Source organism: Aotus nancymaae, unplaced genomic scaffold (genome assembly GCF_030222135.1).
Source record: "Aotus nancymaae isolate 86718 unplaced genomic scaffold, 86718_ANA_hifiasm-v0.15.2.pri h1tg000028l, whole genome shotgun sequence".
Classification (NCBI taxonomy): domain Eukaryota; kingdom Metazoa; phylum Chordata; class Mammalia; order Primates; family Aotidae; genus Aotus; species Aotus nancymaae.
The window spans coordinates 33,578,368-33,592,131 of NW_026988441.1; the positions used below are offsets into that span (position 1 = coordinate 33,578,368).

The 13,764-nt window shown below is 53.3% G+C and overlaps 2 protein-coding genes across 3 annotated transcripts; one reads left to right on the plus strand and one right to left on the minus strand.

Moving 5' to 3' along the window:
• Nucleotides 1–108: 108 nt before the first annotated feature.
• CCDC159 (coiled-coil domain containing 159) lies at nt 109–9,944 on the minus strand. Its single transcript, XM_064382141.1, has 13 exons — nt 9,939–9,944; nt 9,425–9,592; nt 6,252–6,488; nt 5,471–5,504; nt 5,129–5,217; nt 4,956–5,037; nt 3,858–4,059; nt 2,935–3,002; nt 2,775–2,851; nt 1,723–1,844; nt 1,428–1,504; nt 361–485; nt 109–188 (listed from the first exon to the last, which is right to left on the minus strand). Exons 1-13 carry the CDS (start codon nt 9,942–9,944, stop codon nt 138–140), a joined length of 1,338 nt encoding a protein of 445 aa, XP_064238211.1. The 3' UTR covers nt 109–137.
• TMEM205 (transmembrane protein 205) lies at nt 9,469–12,256 on the plus strand. Of its 2 annotated transcripts, none has more exons than XM_012436294.3 (4): nt 9,469–9,539; nt 10,073–10,181; nt 10,286–10,449; nt 11,914–12,256. In XM_012436294.3, the coding sequence occupies exons 2-4, from the start codon at nt 10,082–10,084 to the stop codon at nt 12,217–12,219; spliced, it is 570 nt and encodes a 189-aa protein (XP_012291717.2). In that variant the 5' UTR covers nt 9,469–9,539; nt 10,073–10,081; the 3' UTR covers nt 12,220–12,256. The 2 variants fall into 2 exon arrangements, with proteins under 2 accessions (XP_012291717.2, XP_012291716.2); XM_012436293.3 differs by having other exon boundaries at nt 9,478–9,620.
• Nucleotides 12,257–13,764: the final 1,508 nt, after the last annotated feature.

Here is a 13,764-nt window from a genome sequence, read left to right on the forward strand (position 1 = left end):
ACACATCCCAAAAGACCTCTGGGGTCTCTACACGCCTCCCCCGCAACACCGAAGAGTAAATTGGGAAGGCAGGGGGATTCCTAGCACAGGAAGCAGCAAGACTAACAGTCCAGGGTGAGAAGAGGGTCTCGGCTAGTTTATTTTCTCTCTGGAGGGGTCTTCAGGGAGAGCAGTCCCGGCTGCTCAACCTGTGGAGAGAGAGGGTGGGTCAGGGCCTGACCAGGTCCGGGGGACTCCAGGGCTGCAGGGCAGGGACCGAATGTCCAGATCGGGATCTGGGGCTGTCCTGAGGGTCTAGACTGGGAGTCCAGGGCCGGTCAGGAGGGGAATGGGTGGGGGGGTGGGGGGAAGAATATGTACCGTGTGGGAAGGAACGACGACTCTTGCTGAAAGGTTGAAAGGTGGCTGAGAGAGGTCCTGGTCAGAGTCAGAGTCAGAGTCACAGGAGGGGAGTGGACGGCTCAGGTGCCGGTGCCCCTTGTGGCCTGTAGGAGGGACAGGTACCCTGAATAGAACCCTCAAGTAACCTCCAAATATATGCCCTGTGTCCCTTCATAGTATACCTCACTGATACTTAAACCACGACCCCCAAGTCCCTTGAATGTGATTCATTGTGACACCAAATTATGACTTCAGTGACCCTTGAATTTTACCCGACTGACATCTTTTTTTTTGTGAGATGAGGTCTCGCTCTGTTGCCCAGGCTGGAGTGCAGTGGAATGATCATGGCTCACTGCAGCCCCAACCTCCCAGGCTCAAGAGATCCTCCTGCCTCAGCCTCCTGAGTAGCTAAGACTGCAGGTGTGCACCATCACCCAGTTAATTTTTAGATTTTTTGTAAAGATGGGGTCTCAGTATGTTTCTCAGGCTGGTCTCAAACTCCTGCACTCAAGCAATCCTCCCACCTCGGCCTCCCAAAATATTAGGATTATAGGCATGAGCCACTGCATGGGGTCCCCATGGACTCATATAAGATCCAAGTGACAGGGCCAGGCACGGTGGCTCACACCTGTAATCCCATCACTTTGGGAGGCTGAGGCGGGCAGATCACGAGGTCAGGAGATCGACACTATCCTGGCTAACACGGTGAAACCCTGTCTCTACTAAAAATACAAAAAAATTAGTTGGGTGTGCTGGTACACACCTGTAGTCCCAGCTACTCGGGAGGCTGAGGCAGGAGAATCATTTGAACCCGGGAGGCAGAGGTTGCAGTGAGCCGAGATTGTGCCACTGCACTCCAGCCTGGGTGACAGAGTGAGACTCTGTCTCAAAAAAAAAAAAAAAGATCCAAGTGACTCCTTAATGTGACTATCAGAATAACACCCAACAGATGGATGTCACTCCCAAGTAGGCTCTCTGAACATAGCCCCCCCGAGTGAAGCTAGACAATGACCTCCCACCCCTGGACAATTCTCAGCCTCCCTCACCCCTTGAGGCCTTGGGACGAGCCCCTGAAGACATGATGAGGCCGTTGATGGAGTTCTGCAGCACGTGCACAGCAGACCTGCAGGAAGATGAGGAGCTGGGGGTCCTGGGAGACTCCAGACTGCTCAGGGAGTGGACAGCAGTAGGATTAAGGTTGGGGGCCATGGTGGGGGTGAGTCCTAGGGGCAAGGGAGCTGTGGACTCAGGTGGGCTCCAGGTTCTGGAAGTCATTGCCAGATCCCGTTTGGGAAAGGGGTTCACATGAGGGTCAGGGTCAGACTGAGGGCTGGGCATCACCATATGTCACTCAGTTCCTTCTGGAGGTCATCCTTCCAGCAGCCGTCGGCTCCCTGCGGTATCTCCTCAGTCTCCGGCCAGGCAGATGTCTCATAACCCTGCTGCTTCATCTTGGTCAGGATCTGAGGTGGGGAGGGATGAGAGAATAGCAATCATAATAATAGTGACAACAGTAAAAGGTGACTGTTACACAGCACTTATTTTATGCCAGGCTGCATTCAAGTGCTTAATACTCAGCTGACACAGACACCTGATCAGGTAGGGATGAGTGTTTGTTGTTGTTATCGTTTGTTTTTTGAGACAGGGTCTCACTCTGTCACCCAGGCTGGAGTGCAGTGGTGCTATCAGGGCTCACTGCAGCCTCAACCTCCCAGGCTTAAGTGATCCCCCCATCTCAGCCTTCTGAGTAGCTGGGTCTACAGGCACATGCCAACACACCCAGCCATTTTTTTTTTTTTTTTTTTTTTTTGTAGAGACAGGGTTTCACCATGTTGCCCAGGCTGGTCTTGAACTCCTGGGCTCAAGCCGTCCACCCACCTCAGCCTCCCAAAGTGCTGAGATAACAGGCATGAGCCACCGTGCTCAACAGGATGAGGGTTTTTTTTGATAATGGAGTTTTGCTCTTGTCACCCAGGCTGGAGTGCAATGGGGCAATCTCAGCTCACTGCAACCTCCACCTCCTGGGTTCAAGCAATTCTCCAGCCTCAGGTTCCTGAGTAGCTGGGATTACATGTGCCTGCCACCACACCCAGCTAATTTTTGTATTTTTAGTAGAGACAGGGTTTCACCATGTTGGCCAGGCTGGTCTTGAACTCCTGACCTCAGGTGATCTGCCCACCTTGGCCTCCCAAAGTCCTGGGATTACAGGCGTCGGCCAGGATGAGTTATTATTATACCCATTATACAGATGAGGAAACAGGCTCAGAGAGGTTGAGTGACGCCCACAGTAACACAGCAGTGAGGGACAGAGCTCAGATTTGAACCCAATCTTCAATCTGATGGGGAGGCTGACCAAAATCCCCATCCCTCCCTCTCCCATCTCCTCCACTCACTTTGCGGCATTTCACCTGCGTTTTCTGCATTTTCTGAATGTTCACCAGGTTCTCTGAGATCTCATCCTCCTGGGCCTCTGTGGAGGGAGGGGGCTCAAGGGGACAGGGGCTAAAGAAGGACCCCCCTCCCCCACCCCTGGCTGTGGCTCCAGGCACTCACGGAGCTTCTGATAGATGCAGGTCGCCTCTTCCCAAACCAGTTCCAGCTCCTCCCACAGGAACTTCTTGCTGAGGGGACAGTGCAGCCTAGACCTACACTCACTGCCTGGCTCCTGACCACCCATCCCCCCAACTCTGTCCCCTCCCCACACCTTCCTGTCCATTTCCCCCGCTTTCTACAACCCCGCTACCCTCATCCCCATCCTTTCCTTCTGATCCCCAGCCTCCCATTCTTTCAGCCTCTCCCAACTCACTCAGCCTCCTATCACCTGGCCTCCACCTCCCCACCTCCTGTCCCCGGACTTTCTACACCCCCAGCCTCCTGTCCTCTCAGCCTTCCCTGCCACCCCCGCTTTCTGATCCCCTGGCCTCCTTTTCGATCCCACCTCCAGCTTTCTGTCTTCCCTGCCTTCTGGCCTCTCAGTCTCCCATTCCCCAACCCCCACCAGCCACCTGTCTCCCCTGAGCCTCTCATCCTCTCCTCTTTTATTTATTTATTTTTTTTGAGGCATAGTCTCACTCTGCCACCCAGGATGGAGTGCAGTGGCGCGATCTCGGCTCACTGCAACCTCTGCCTCCCGGGTTCCAGTGGTTCTCCTGCCTCAGCTTCCCCAGTAGCTGGGATTACAGACACCGGCCACCATACCCGACTAATTTTTGTATTTTTAGTAGACGTAGGCTTTCACCATGTTGTCCAGGCTGGTCTCAGGTGACCCGCCCATCTTGGCCTTCCAAAGTGCTGGGATTACAGCCATGAGTCACCGCACCAGGCCTCATTCCCTCTTGTTGTCCCTCAGGCTTTCCATCATCCCCCAGTCTTCCTCACCCAGGCCTCTGACATTTCCCTGATCCTGCCTCGGTTCCCCAGTTCCTGATCTCTCTTCCCTCCCGTGGACTCCTGCCTGCCCTCCCACCATCAGCCACCTGTCATGGATCTCCTGGGCCAGCAGCTGCAGGCAGTGAATGGTGCGGGCATGCTGCACCTCCTCACTGTTATGCAGGGTCTTCTCCAGCCCCTGCAGGCCTTGGGCCAGGGCCCCATAAAGCTCCTGCTGGACCTGCTCCAAAGAGGGGCCTGACTTGTGCCCCTCCTTCTCTCCCTGGCGGCCTGTGGGGCTCAGCACCTCTGCAGAGAGTGTGGGACCTAGACTGAGCCCTGATCCCACCCTGAACCCAGCTTATCCTAATCTTGACCCAGAACCCAGACTCTCCCAAGACTCTCCCAATTTCTCTCACCCTGGCCTGGTCCAGCTGATTCCAACAGGACCAGCTTCCAGCCTGATTTTTTTTTTTTTTTTTTGAGACAGAGTCTCACTTTGTTGTCCAGGCTGGAGTGCAGTAGTGTGGTATCGGCTCACTGCAACTTCTGCCTCCTGGGTTCAAGCAATTCTCCTTTCTCAGCCTCCTGAGTAGCTGGGACTACAGGCGCATACCACCATGCCTCAGCTAATATTTGTATTTTTAGTAGAGATGGGGTTTCACCATATTGGTCAGGCTGGTCTCAATCTCCTGACCTCAGGTGATCCACCTGCCTTGGCCTCCCAATGTGCTGAGATTACAGACATGAGCCTCCGAGCCCGGCCTTTTTTTTTTTTTTTTTCAGTAGAGATGGAATTTCACCATGTTGTGCCCAGGTTGGTCTCGAACTCCTGACCTCAAGTGATCCACCCTCTTTCGGCCTCCCAAAATGCTGGCTTTTTTTTTTCTTTTGAGATGGAGTTTAGTAACCCAGGCTGGAGTGCAGTGGCACAATCTCAGTTCACTGCAACCTCCACCTCCCAGGTCCTAGTTCAAGCAATTCTCCTGCCTCGGCCTCCTGAGTAGATGGAATTACAGGATCGCACCAACATGCCCAGGTAATTTTGGTATTTTTAGTAGAGATGGGGCTTCACCATTTTGGCCAGGCTGGTCTTGAACTCCTGACCTCGTGATCCATCCGCCTTGGCCTGGGATTACAGGCATGAGCCACCGTGCCTGGCCTTGCCTGACCTTGCCTGACCTTCATCTCTGGCCAGTCCTAACCTTCAAGCTGCTGAATCTTGATTTGCTGCAAGCAGCTCTCCTTCTCCAACACGGTCACTGAGTGGTTCAGGAACTCAAAAGCCTGGGGGAAAGAGGTCAACCTTGGGGTGACAGGAAGGAGGGGAGGGCAAGGAGAAACAGAGGTTGCTGGCAACAGGGCCAAGGTGGTTCACCTTGGTCTGGGCCTGTAGCTGGCTCTTGAGTGACTCAAGTTCACATCGCAGGAGCTTCTGGGAGTCAGGAATCATCACAATGGTTTTGGCTGTGGGCAGAGGAGAGGGTGGTGAACCAGGACTGGGAGGGGTGGGGTCTGGGGCAAGGGCAGGGCAGAGGTCAGCAAAGGCTCAGAGTAGCAGTAGGGACAGGGGGTAAGATTTAGAACAGGGGCCCAGTGAGCCTTGAGCAGGAGTGAATGGGTGACCTTGGCAGAGGGTCAGCTGTTGCTGGGGCAGAGGGTAGAGGTAAGAACCAGCAGGTCTTCCCCACACAGTCTCATTGGGAAGAAGCTTTCTCACCTTTGACTTTGGAAGAGCTGGTCTCCAAGGGCTTCTAAGGAAGAGAAACAAGAGGGGAGTAGAAATTTGCCCCTGAGCTGCCTCCTTGTTCACCCCAACCCAGTTTGGAGGGCTGGACAAGAGTTGAATCTCCTCAGTTCTCAGTGTCCCAAACCACAAGTGCATGCAAAGCTGCACTCCAGGCATATTCATGCACCTCCCCCTTGGGCTACACATGTTCAGAAATCCCCATGGAAGACACACAACCACACTCTTTGCTTCCATTCATTCCATCATCCCTTCATTTAAGACTTGCCGGGCGCGGTGGCTCAAGCCTGTAATCCCAGCACTTTGAGAGGCCGAGGCGGGTGGATCACGAGGTCAAGAGATCGAGAACATCCTGGTCAACGTGGTGAAACCCCGTCTCTACTAAAAATACAAAAAATTAGCTGGGCATGGTGGCGCGTGCCTGTAATCCCAGCTACTCAGGAGGCTGAGGCAGGAGAATTGCCTGAACGCAGGAGGCGGGGCGGAGGTTGCGGTGAGCCGAGATCGCGCCATTGCACTCCAGCCTGGGTAACAAGAGTGAAACTCCGTCTCAAAAAAAAAAAAAAAAAAAAAAGACTTGTTTAATGAGGGCCTGCTGAGTGCTAGGCGCTGTTCTAGGTGCTGAAGACACACACAGTGGGCGTGTTCATGGGAGTCCCTCTGCCTTACAGCCCCTTCCCTAAGCCCCACAGCAGTAGATTGCAGTGGTTTTCTGCATTGAAAGGGTTTCTTGGGTTGGGGTGACCTTAGCTACGTTGTGATGCCTCTTCAAAACGTCCTGGTTATTACGGCACTCCTTCTTCAGGTCTGGGTTGGGGAAAGGGGAGCCCCTTGTGGTGGAGGCCCCAAGCCCACCACTGGCATCCAGTCTACACTCCTCACTACGTCCCCAGAAGCAGGGCATCCCAAGGTCTCCCGCTGTGGGGTCCTGGACCAGTGAGCTGTACACTCGAGAGCCTTGTCCAAGGAAGAGCCTAGGAGTGAGGGCTTCCTTGAGGGACAGTGCAGAGCACCCCTTGCATTCCCAGCCCCTCCCAGCATCCCCAGCCCTACAGCAGTGCCCCCCACCCCCTATGAATCCCAGTACTTCTCACACTTCGTGTTAGCAGGCAAACACATGCTGGAGGGTGAGGGAGGTGAGTAGAGGCAGGACACAGAGTAGTCAGGGTCCTGGGGTAGGCCAGCCAAAAGAGGGTTGCTGTGAGTAGGGAAGCAGTGGCTGCTTTGAGATAAGTCCCCATGTCCCCACTGCGCCCAGACCCTCCCTGACATTCCAGAGATGTCTCAGCCCTAAACTCAAGGCTTCTCTGTTATGGTAGAAGCCAAAGCTGGATGAAACATGGTCCCAAAGTCAGGTATGGCCAGGCACGATGGCTCACATCTGTAATCCCAGCACTTTATGAGGCTAAGGCGGGAGGATCATTTGAGGTTGGGAGTTCAAGACTAGCCTGGCCAACATGATGAAACCCTGTTTCTACTAAAAATACAAAAATTAGCCAGGCTTGCTGGTGGGTGTCTGTAATCCCAGCTACTTGGGCGGCTGAAGCAGGAAAATTGCTTGAACCTAGGAGTCAGAGGTTGCAGTGAGCCGAGATTACACCACTGTACTTCAGCCTGGGCAACAGAGCGCGAGACTTGGTCTCCAAAAAAAAAGATGATCCCAGCCCCAAGATTTGGGCAGGGCAGTGAGAAGGACCCAGAAGACCCCAAAGTAAAATATCAGGCCTCAGAAGAGCCCAAAGAAAACAGGGACATTGACACTGGCTTAAAGGAAGGGCTTTCTTGGCAGGGAACAGCATGTGCAAAAGCTTGGAGGTGTGGAATCACATGCTCTATGCTGTTACATTTGTGATGGCTGAATCAGGGTCCAAGAGGAAGCAGCAAGAGGTTAGCAGAGCAGCTCAAGGAAGGCATTGACGGCGAAGCCAGGAGCTTGGACCTGGCCCCACAGGTAAATGCCAGCCATAGAGTGTGAGCAAGAGAGGCCAGGCATATCTATTCAATAAATGTTAGCTGAATTGGGGCCCAGGGCTGTGCTAGGAAAGAGGCCTGGAAAAAACAGGAAAGAGCCGAGCTCTGGGTCTCATATCCAGCTCCCCTCCCTCTCCAGTATAGTCAGGGATGGCACAGATGGAGATAACTGGGGCAGGTCTGTCTGGAGAAACTTCTAGGTGAAAGACACCTTGCCCTGAGTCACACTCAGCCTGTTCCCCCAAATCCTCTAGAACTTTCTCTTTTGTCTCCCATGCCAGGCCTTCTGCCTGGTGTCCTTTTCCTGATTCAGTCTGCCTGGAAGACTCCTACACGTCCTTCAAAACCCTACTCAGGCTGGGCGTGGTGGCTCACGTCTGTAATCTCAGCACTTTGGGAGGTCGAGGTGGGCAGATCACCTGAGGTCAGGAGTTTGAGATCAGCCTGACCAACATGGTGAAACCCCATCTCTACTAAAAATACAAAATTAGCCAGGCGTGATGGCACACGCCTGTAATCCCAGCTACTTGGGAGGCTGAGGCAGGAGAATCACTTGAACCTGGGAGGCGGAGGTTGCAGTGAACTGAGATCACGCCATTGCCTCCAGCCTGGGAAACAAGAGCGAAAATCTGTCTCAAACAAACAAACAAAAACTACTCAGCATATCTTCGGTAAAATCTTCCCTAATTCTTTTTTAGGCTCCTATTTTCTGAGCACCTAATTGAGTTCTGGGCATCCCTAAGCACTCACTGGATCTTCACACCCACCCTGTGATGTACACATTTTTCTTCTGCCTGAAATGTCCTAATCTGCCCCTCCAAGAGTCATTGCCTCAGGGAGGTCCTCACTTCCAGGGGCAGCAGAACATAATGGTTAAGCAAGAAAACTCTCCAGCTAGATGGCCTGGGTTCAAATCCTAGCTCTGTCCCTTCCAGCTGTGTAATGCTGGTGGCGTTCCTGAAACTCTCCATGCCTCAGTGTCCCCAACTATAAAAACGGGATGTTGGGGCCTGGTGCAGTGGCTCACGCCTGTAATCCCAGCACTTTGGGAGGCTGAGGCGGGCGGATCACGAGGTCAACAGATCGAGACCATCTTGGCCATCATGGTGAAACCCCCTCTCTACTAAAAATACAAAAATTATCTGGGCGTGTTGGCGGACTGTTGTAGTCCCAGCTACTCGGGAGGTTGAGGCAGGAGAATCGCTTGAACCCGGGAGGCAGAGGTTGCAGTGAGCCGAGATCGTGCCACTGCACTCCAGCCTGGCGACAGAGCGAGACTCCGTCTCAAAAAAAAAAAAAAAAGGGATGTCATAATATCCACCTTACTGGGCTGTTGTGATTAAATGAATTAATCCATGCCAGTGCGTGGTATACAGTAATGGGAATCTGTGTTTGCTCTGAAATGTCACGCTGAGAACCTGGGACTTAGGGACCGTAGGAAGCCTGGGAGGCTTGGAGTCGAAAAGGAGAGGCATTTGAGAACCAGCTCAGGTCCCCAATCGTGTCTCCTCTCTCCCCGCCCACCCCGGTTTTGCTTCCGCGTCCCTCTAGGGAAAATTATTTAGGGAAAGGGGCGGGGTCATCAACCTGGCCCCGCCCCCTGGATTGTGAATTCTGCACCCTCCGGGCTATAGACGCCCACCTACCACATACCACCTGTTCATGATCTCCCATCAGGGACCGCGAAGCCAGGCCTCAGCTGTGACGCTGAAATTTGATCCCGCGGGGACACCATCGTATTAAAAAGCTCAAAGGCTGAAGGAGTCACAGAGAAGGGTGTGGCCAGCATTTTAGTTCCGCCCCGTCGGAGTAGCCAAAGGCCTCATTGACGCCGTCACTCTTAGTAGTCGCGGTGTAATTGGATAAAAGCCCGTGGAGGGGGCGGGATCCCAGGTGAGTTTCTACCAATCGATTAGTCAGTCCCCAAGAGGGCGGGACAGAAAGCTACAGATTTACGATCCGATTGGTTTCGGGCTCAGCTGGGAGGCGGGACGAATTCTTGGTTGGGGGAAACCCACCAGGGGACACGGTGGAGGAGGGGTCACTGTCCACCCGGGGGCGCTGGAGTGAGGTACCGAATTCAGCCCGTTTGGCCCCGGCGCCTCTGTTCTCGGAATCCGGGCGCTGTGGGTTGAGGTCCCGGTTCCTAACGGTGGGATCGGTGTCCTCGGGATGAGATTTGGGGTTTCCTCGGGGGCTTTGGGGAGCTTGACCTTACTTACATCTGGGATTCTGTTATGAGAGGGGTGGTCTTGGCTGTCGGACCTGGATCCCTGCGGTGATATTTGGGAGTTAGTGGGGTGGTCTCTGAAAACCTAAGGCTATGAGCTGGAGCTGCTGGGGCTGAAATTTGGGGGACTCTGAAGTGGCATGGAGATTGAGGTCCAGACAGCCTGAGATCTTGAGCGCTGACTGGAGAGATGGGGTCGAGGGTTGTCTTTGGGCCCTGACTGCTTTGGGCCTTTCTCACTCTCATTCCTGGGCTGCTTTGCCAGAATCTCTGACGGATTGGCCCTTACCCTGTCCCCGAGCGGGTTCACAGGGTCTGAAGGCCACGCACGAGGCAAAGGTAAAGTTCTGAGCCACCTGGTGCCTCCTTCCCAGGGCTGCAAGATGGAGGAAGGCGGGAACCTGGGAGGCCTGATTAAGATGGTCCATCTACTGGTCTTGTCAGGTGCCTGGGGCATGCAAATGTGGGTGACCTTCGTCTCAGGTAGGGACCCTCAGCTTGGACGTCATGAGTACCTGGAGTGGGGATGGAAATAAGAGGGGAACCTGGAAGTGCCCTAACATCCCTATGGCCCCCATATCCTGCAGGCTTCCTGCTTTTCCGAGGCCTTCCCCGACATACCTTCGGCCTAGTGCAGAGCAAACTCTTCCCTTTCTACTTCCACATCTCCATGGGCTCTGCCTTCATCAACCTCTGCATCTTGGCTCCACAGCACGCCTGGGCTCAGCTCACATTCTGGGAGGCCAGCCAGGTACGTGGGCTTGAGCGCCACTACCCTCTGGAGACTTGTTCTCAAGACCCCAGTGAGCACCTATGGCTACACCTTTTCCAGAAAAAAAAAAAAAAGTGCCCCTTCTTCCTGGTGGATACAAAGCTGGGCTCTTGATACCTTTGAGCAGTGCACAGCCTGTACAACAGTCCCCATTAGCCCTGTCTGTCCCCCTCAGCATCTCTCTACTAGCTGCTGTTCCCTCTCTTCCTGCTGGCTGGGCCTGCTGCCAATCTGTGGTGACTCAGCTGAGCTGGGATAGTGACCCCAGCTTATTGTTTAAAAACCAGCCCGACTGGGAATTTATAGTTTCCTACCCCCTTCCACACATTTTTCTGGCCACAAGGCAAGAAACGATCTCTGCATCTCAGATTTCTCGACTCTAGCCTTCCCCTGCCTGCATTATGTTCCACAGATGTGGGCAAGTGAGACCTGATAGGTCTTTCAAGAATAATCTCATAGAGACAGGAGGGGATTATAGGTAACTAGAACTTCACAGACTGTTTTTTTCTTTCTTTTAATTATTTTAATGAAACAGGCGCAGAAGGTATTCAAAGATTTAACAAAATAGAGATGGGGTTATAGCAACGTGAGAATGGCAAAAACATTTTTCTTAATTATGAAAATAGAGATGAGAGTCTTGCTGTGTTGTTCAGGTTGGTCTTGAACTCCTGGCCTCAAGTCATGCTTCCACCTTTATCTCTGAAAGCACCAGGATTACAGATTATAGGCATGAGCCACTATGCCTGCCTTCAAATACTTTTTGGGTTTTTTTGGTTTGTTTGTTTGTTTGTTTGAGTCAGGGTCTTGCTCTGTCTCCCAGGCTGGAATGCAGTGGTGTGATCTTGGCTCACTGCAACCTCCGCCTCCTGGGTTCAAGCAATTCTCGTACCTCAGCCCACTGAGTAGCTGGGATTAGAGGCAGGAGCCACCACGCCCAGCTAATTTTTGTATTTTTAGTAGAGACAGGGTTTTGCCATGTTGGCCAGGCTGGTCTCGAACTCTTGACCTCAAGTGATCCACCCACCTCAGCCAAAGTGCTGGGACTATAGGCATTGAGCCACCATGCCAAGCCACTCAAAGACTTTTTATTCACTCTCTGTGGGTCCAATGTCAGCTTCTGGGGTCTGGGCTGTGGCCATTGAGGCAAGAGATCCTACCCTGGGGACTTCCAGTCTCAGTATCAGAGGAGAGGAGGCTTGGGAGGTTTTGGGGGGGATGGAGGAGGTGGGGATGGAGCCTTTCCTTCAGAGCTGCAAGTTTCAGAGTAGGAGAGCTGGAGCTCTGCTTTGGGGCCCTCAGTCTGGGTTCAAGGAAAGACAGGGAGGCAGGCTTTTGATCCAGTGCTGTCCCCACCCCAACCCCTGTGCCGTTGAGAAGGGCCCTCCTTAGGGCCCCTCTGGCCTCCCAGGCATGGCTTACCTTCTCCTCTGCTGTCCCTGCCAGCTTTACCTGCTGTTCCTGAGCCTTACGCTGGCCACTGTCAACGCCCGCTGGCTGGAGCCCCGCACCACAGCTGCCATGCGGGCCCTGCAAACCGTGGAGAAGGAGCGGGGCCTGGGCGGGGAGGTACCAGGCAGCCACCAGGGCCCCGATCCCTACCGCCAGCTGCGAGACAAGGACCCCAAGTACAGTGCTCTCCGCCAGAATTTCTTCCGCTACCATGGCCTGTCCTCTCTCTGCAATCTGGGCTGCGTCCTGAGCAATGGGCTCTGTCTCGCCGGCCTGGCCCTGGAAATAAGGAGCCTCTAGCATGGACCCTGCATGCCAATAAATGCTTCTTTGGAAATGGCTGCTGTCTTTTTTTTCCCCCGCCCATGAGAAGCGGGGGGAGGGGCAGGCAAGGGTAGAGCTGAGGGCTTCAGTTTCCCCATTCATGAAGCATGATGATTTGGAGTATCAGGCATTGTAGCCTGTAAGCCTCTCCTATAGTGATGCCCATTTATTGAGCACATGCTGTATACCAGACATGTTGTTAACCACTGATATGTCATGTATTATTTGTTTTATCTTTTTTTTTTTTTTGAGACGCAATTTCGCTCTTGTTACCCAGGCTGGAGTGCAATGGCGCAATCTCGGCTCACTGCAACCTCCGCCTCCTGGGTTCAGGCAATTCTCCTGCCTCAGCCTCCTGAGTAGAGCTGGGATTACAGGCACGCGCCACCATGCCCAGCTAAGTTTTTGTATTTTTAGTAGAGACGGGGTTTCACCATGTTGACCAGGATGGTCTCGATCTCTTGACCTCGTGATCCACCTGCCTCGGCCTCCCAAAGTGCTGGGATTACAGGCTTGAGCCACCGCGCCAGGCCTACTTTTTAATTATTAATTTTTTTTGAGACAGAGTCTCGCTCTGTCGTCCAGGCTGGAGTGCAGTGGCACGATCTCAGCTCACTTTAACCTCCACCTCCCGGGCTCAAGCAATTCCCCTGCCTTAGCCTCCTAAGTAGCTGGGATTACAGGCACGCACCACCATGTCCGGCTAATTTTGTATTTTTTATTTTGTAGAGTTGGTGTTTTTCTATGTTGGCTAGGGTGGTCTTGAACTCTTGAACTCAAGTGGTCCACCCGTCTCGGCCTCCCAAAGTGCTGGGATTGCAGGCATAAACCACTGAGCCCGGCTCTCATTTATTTTTATTTATTTATTTGAAACAGGGTCTTGCTCTGTTGCCAAGGCTGGAGTGCTGTGGCTTAATTAAGGCTCACTGCAGCCTCAATCTCTTCAGCTCAAGGAATCCTCCCATCTCAGCCTCCCAAGTAGCTGGGGTTACAGTCACACACCACCACACCTAGCTAATTTTTGTTATTTTTAGTAGAAATGAGGTCTCCTTATGATGCCTAGGCTAGTCACAAACTCCTGGCCTCAAGTGATTCTCCTGCCTCGTCCTTCCAAACTGCTGATGTTACAGGCCACTGCGCCTGGCCTAGCCTACTTTAGGGCCTGCATTGCACTTGACAAACACTAACTCAGATCATAATCCTCCCACAACTCTGTGAGGTTGGGTACTCTTGCTATGAGCTATTTGACGGACGGGGAAACTAACGCTCTTCAAAGAGGTCAAGTAACGCCTCCAAAGTCACAAGATTACAAAGTGGTGGAACAGGGACTCGAACTAGGTCCCAGACTCCATACTTTTAACAGCCGTGGGCATAGAAGGAGCTCTCCACACGCCGTTGGGAAATAGGAGATGTTGCTTGGCCAGGGCGGGCTCTAGACGCTCGGTGCAGCTTCCAGCCCCGCCCACCCGCTTTCTGCAAGCCCCGCCCAAGACTCGGCCCCGCTCGGTCCTCCCCCATCCC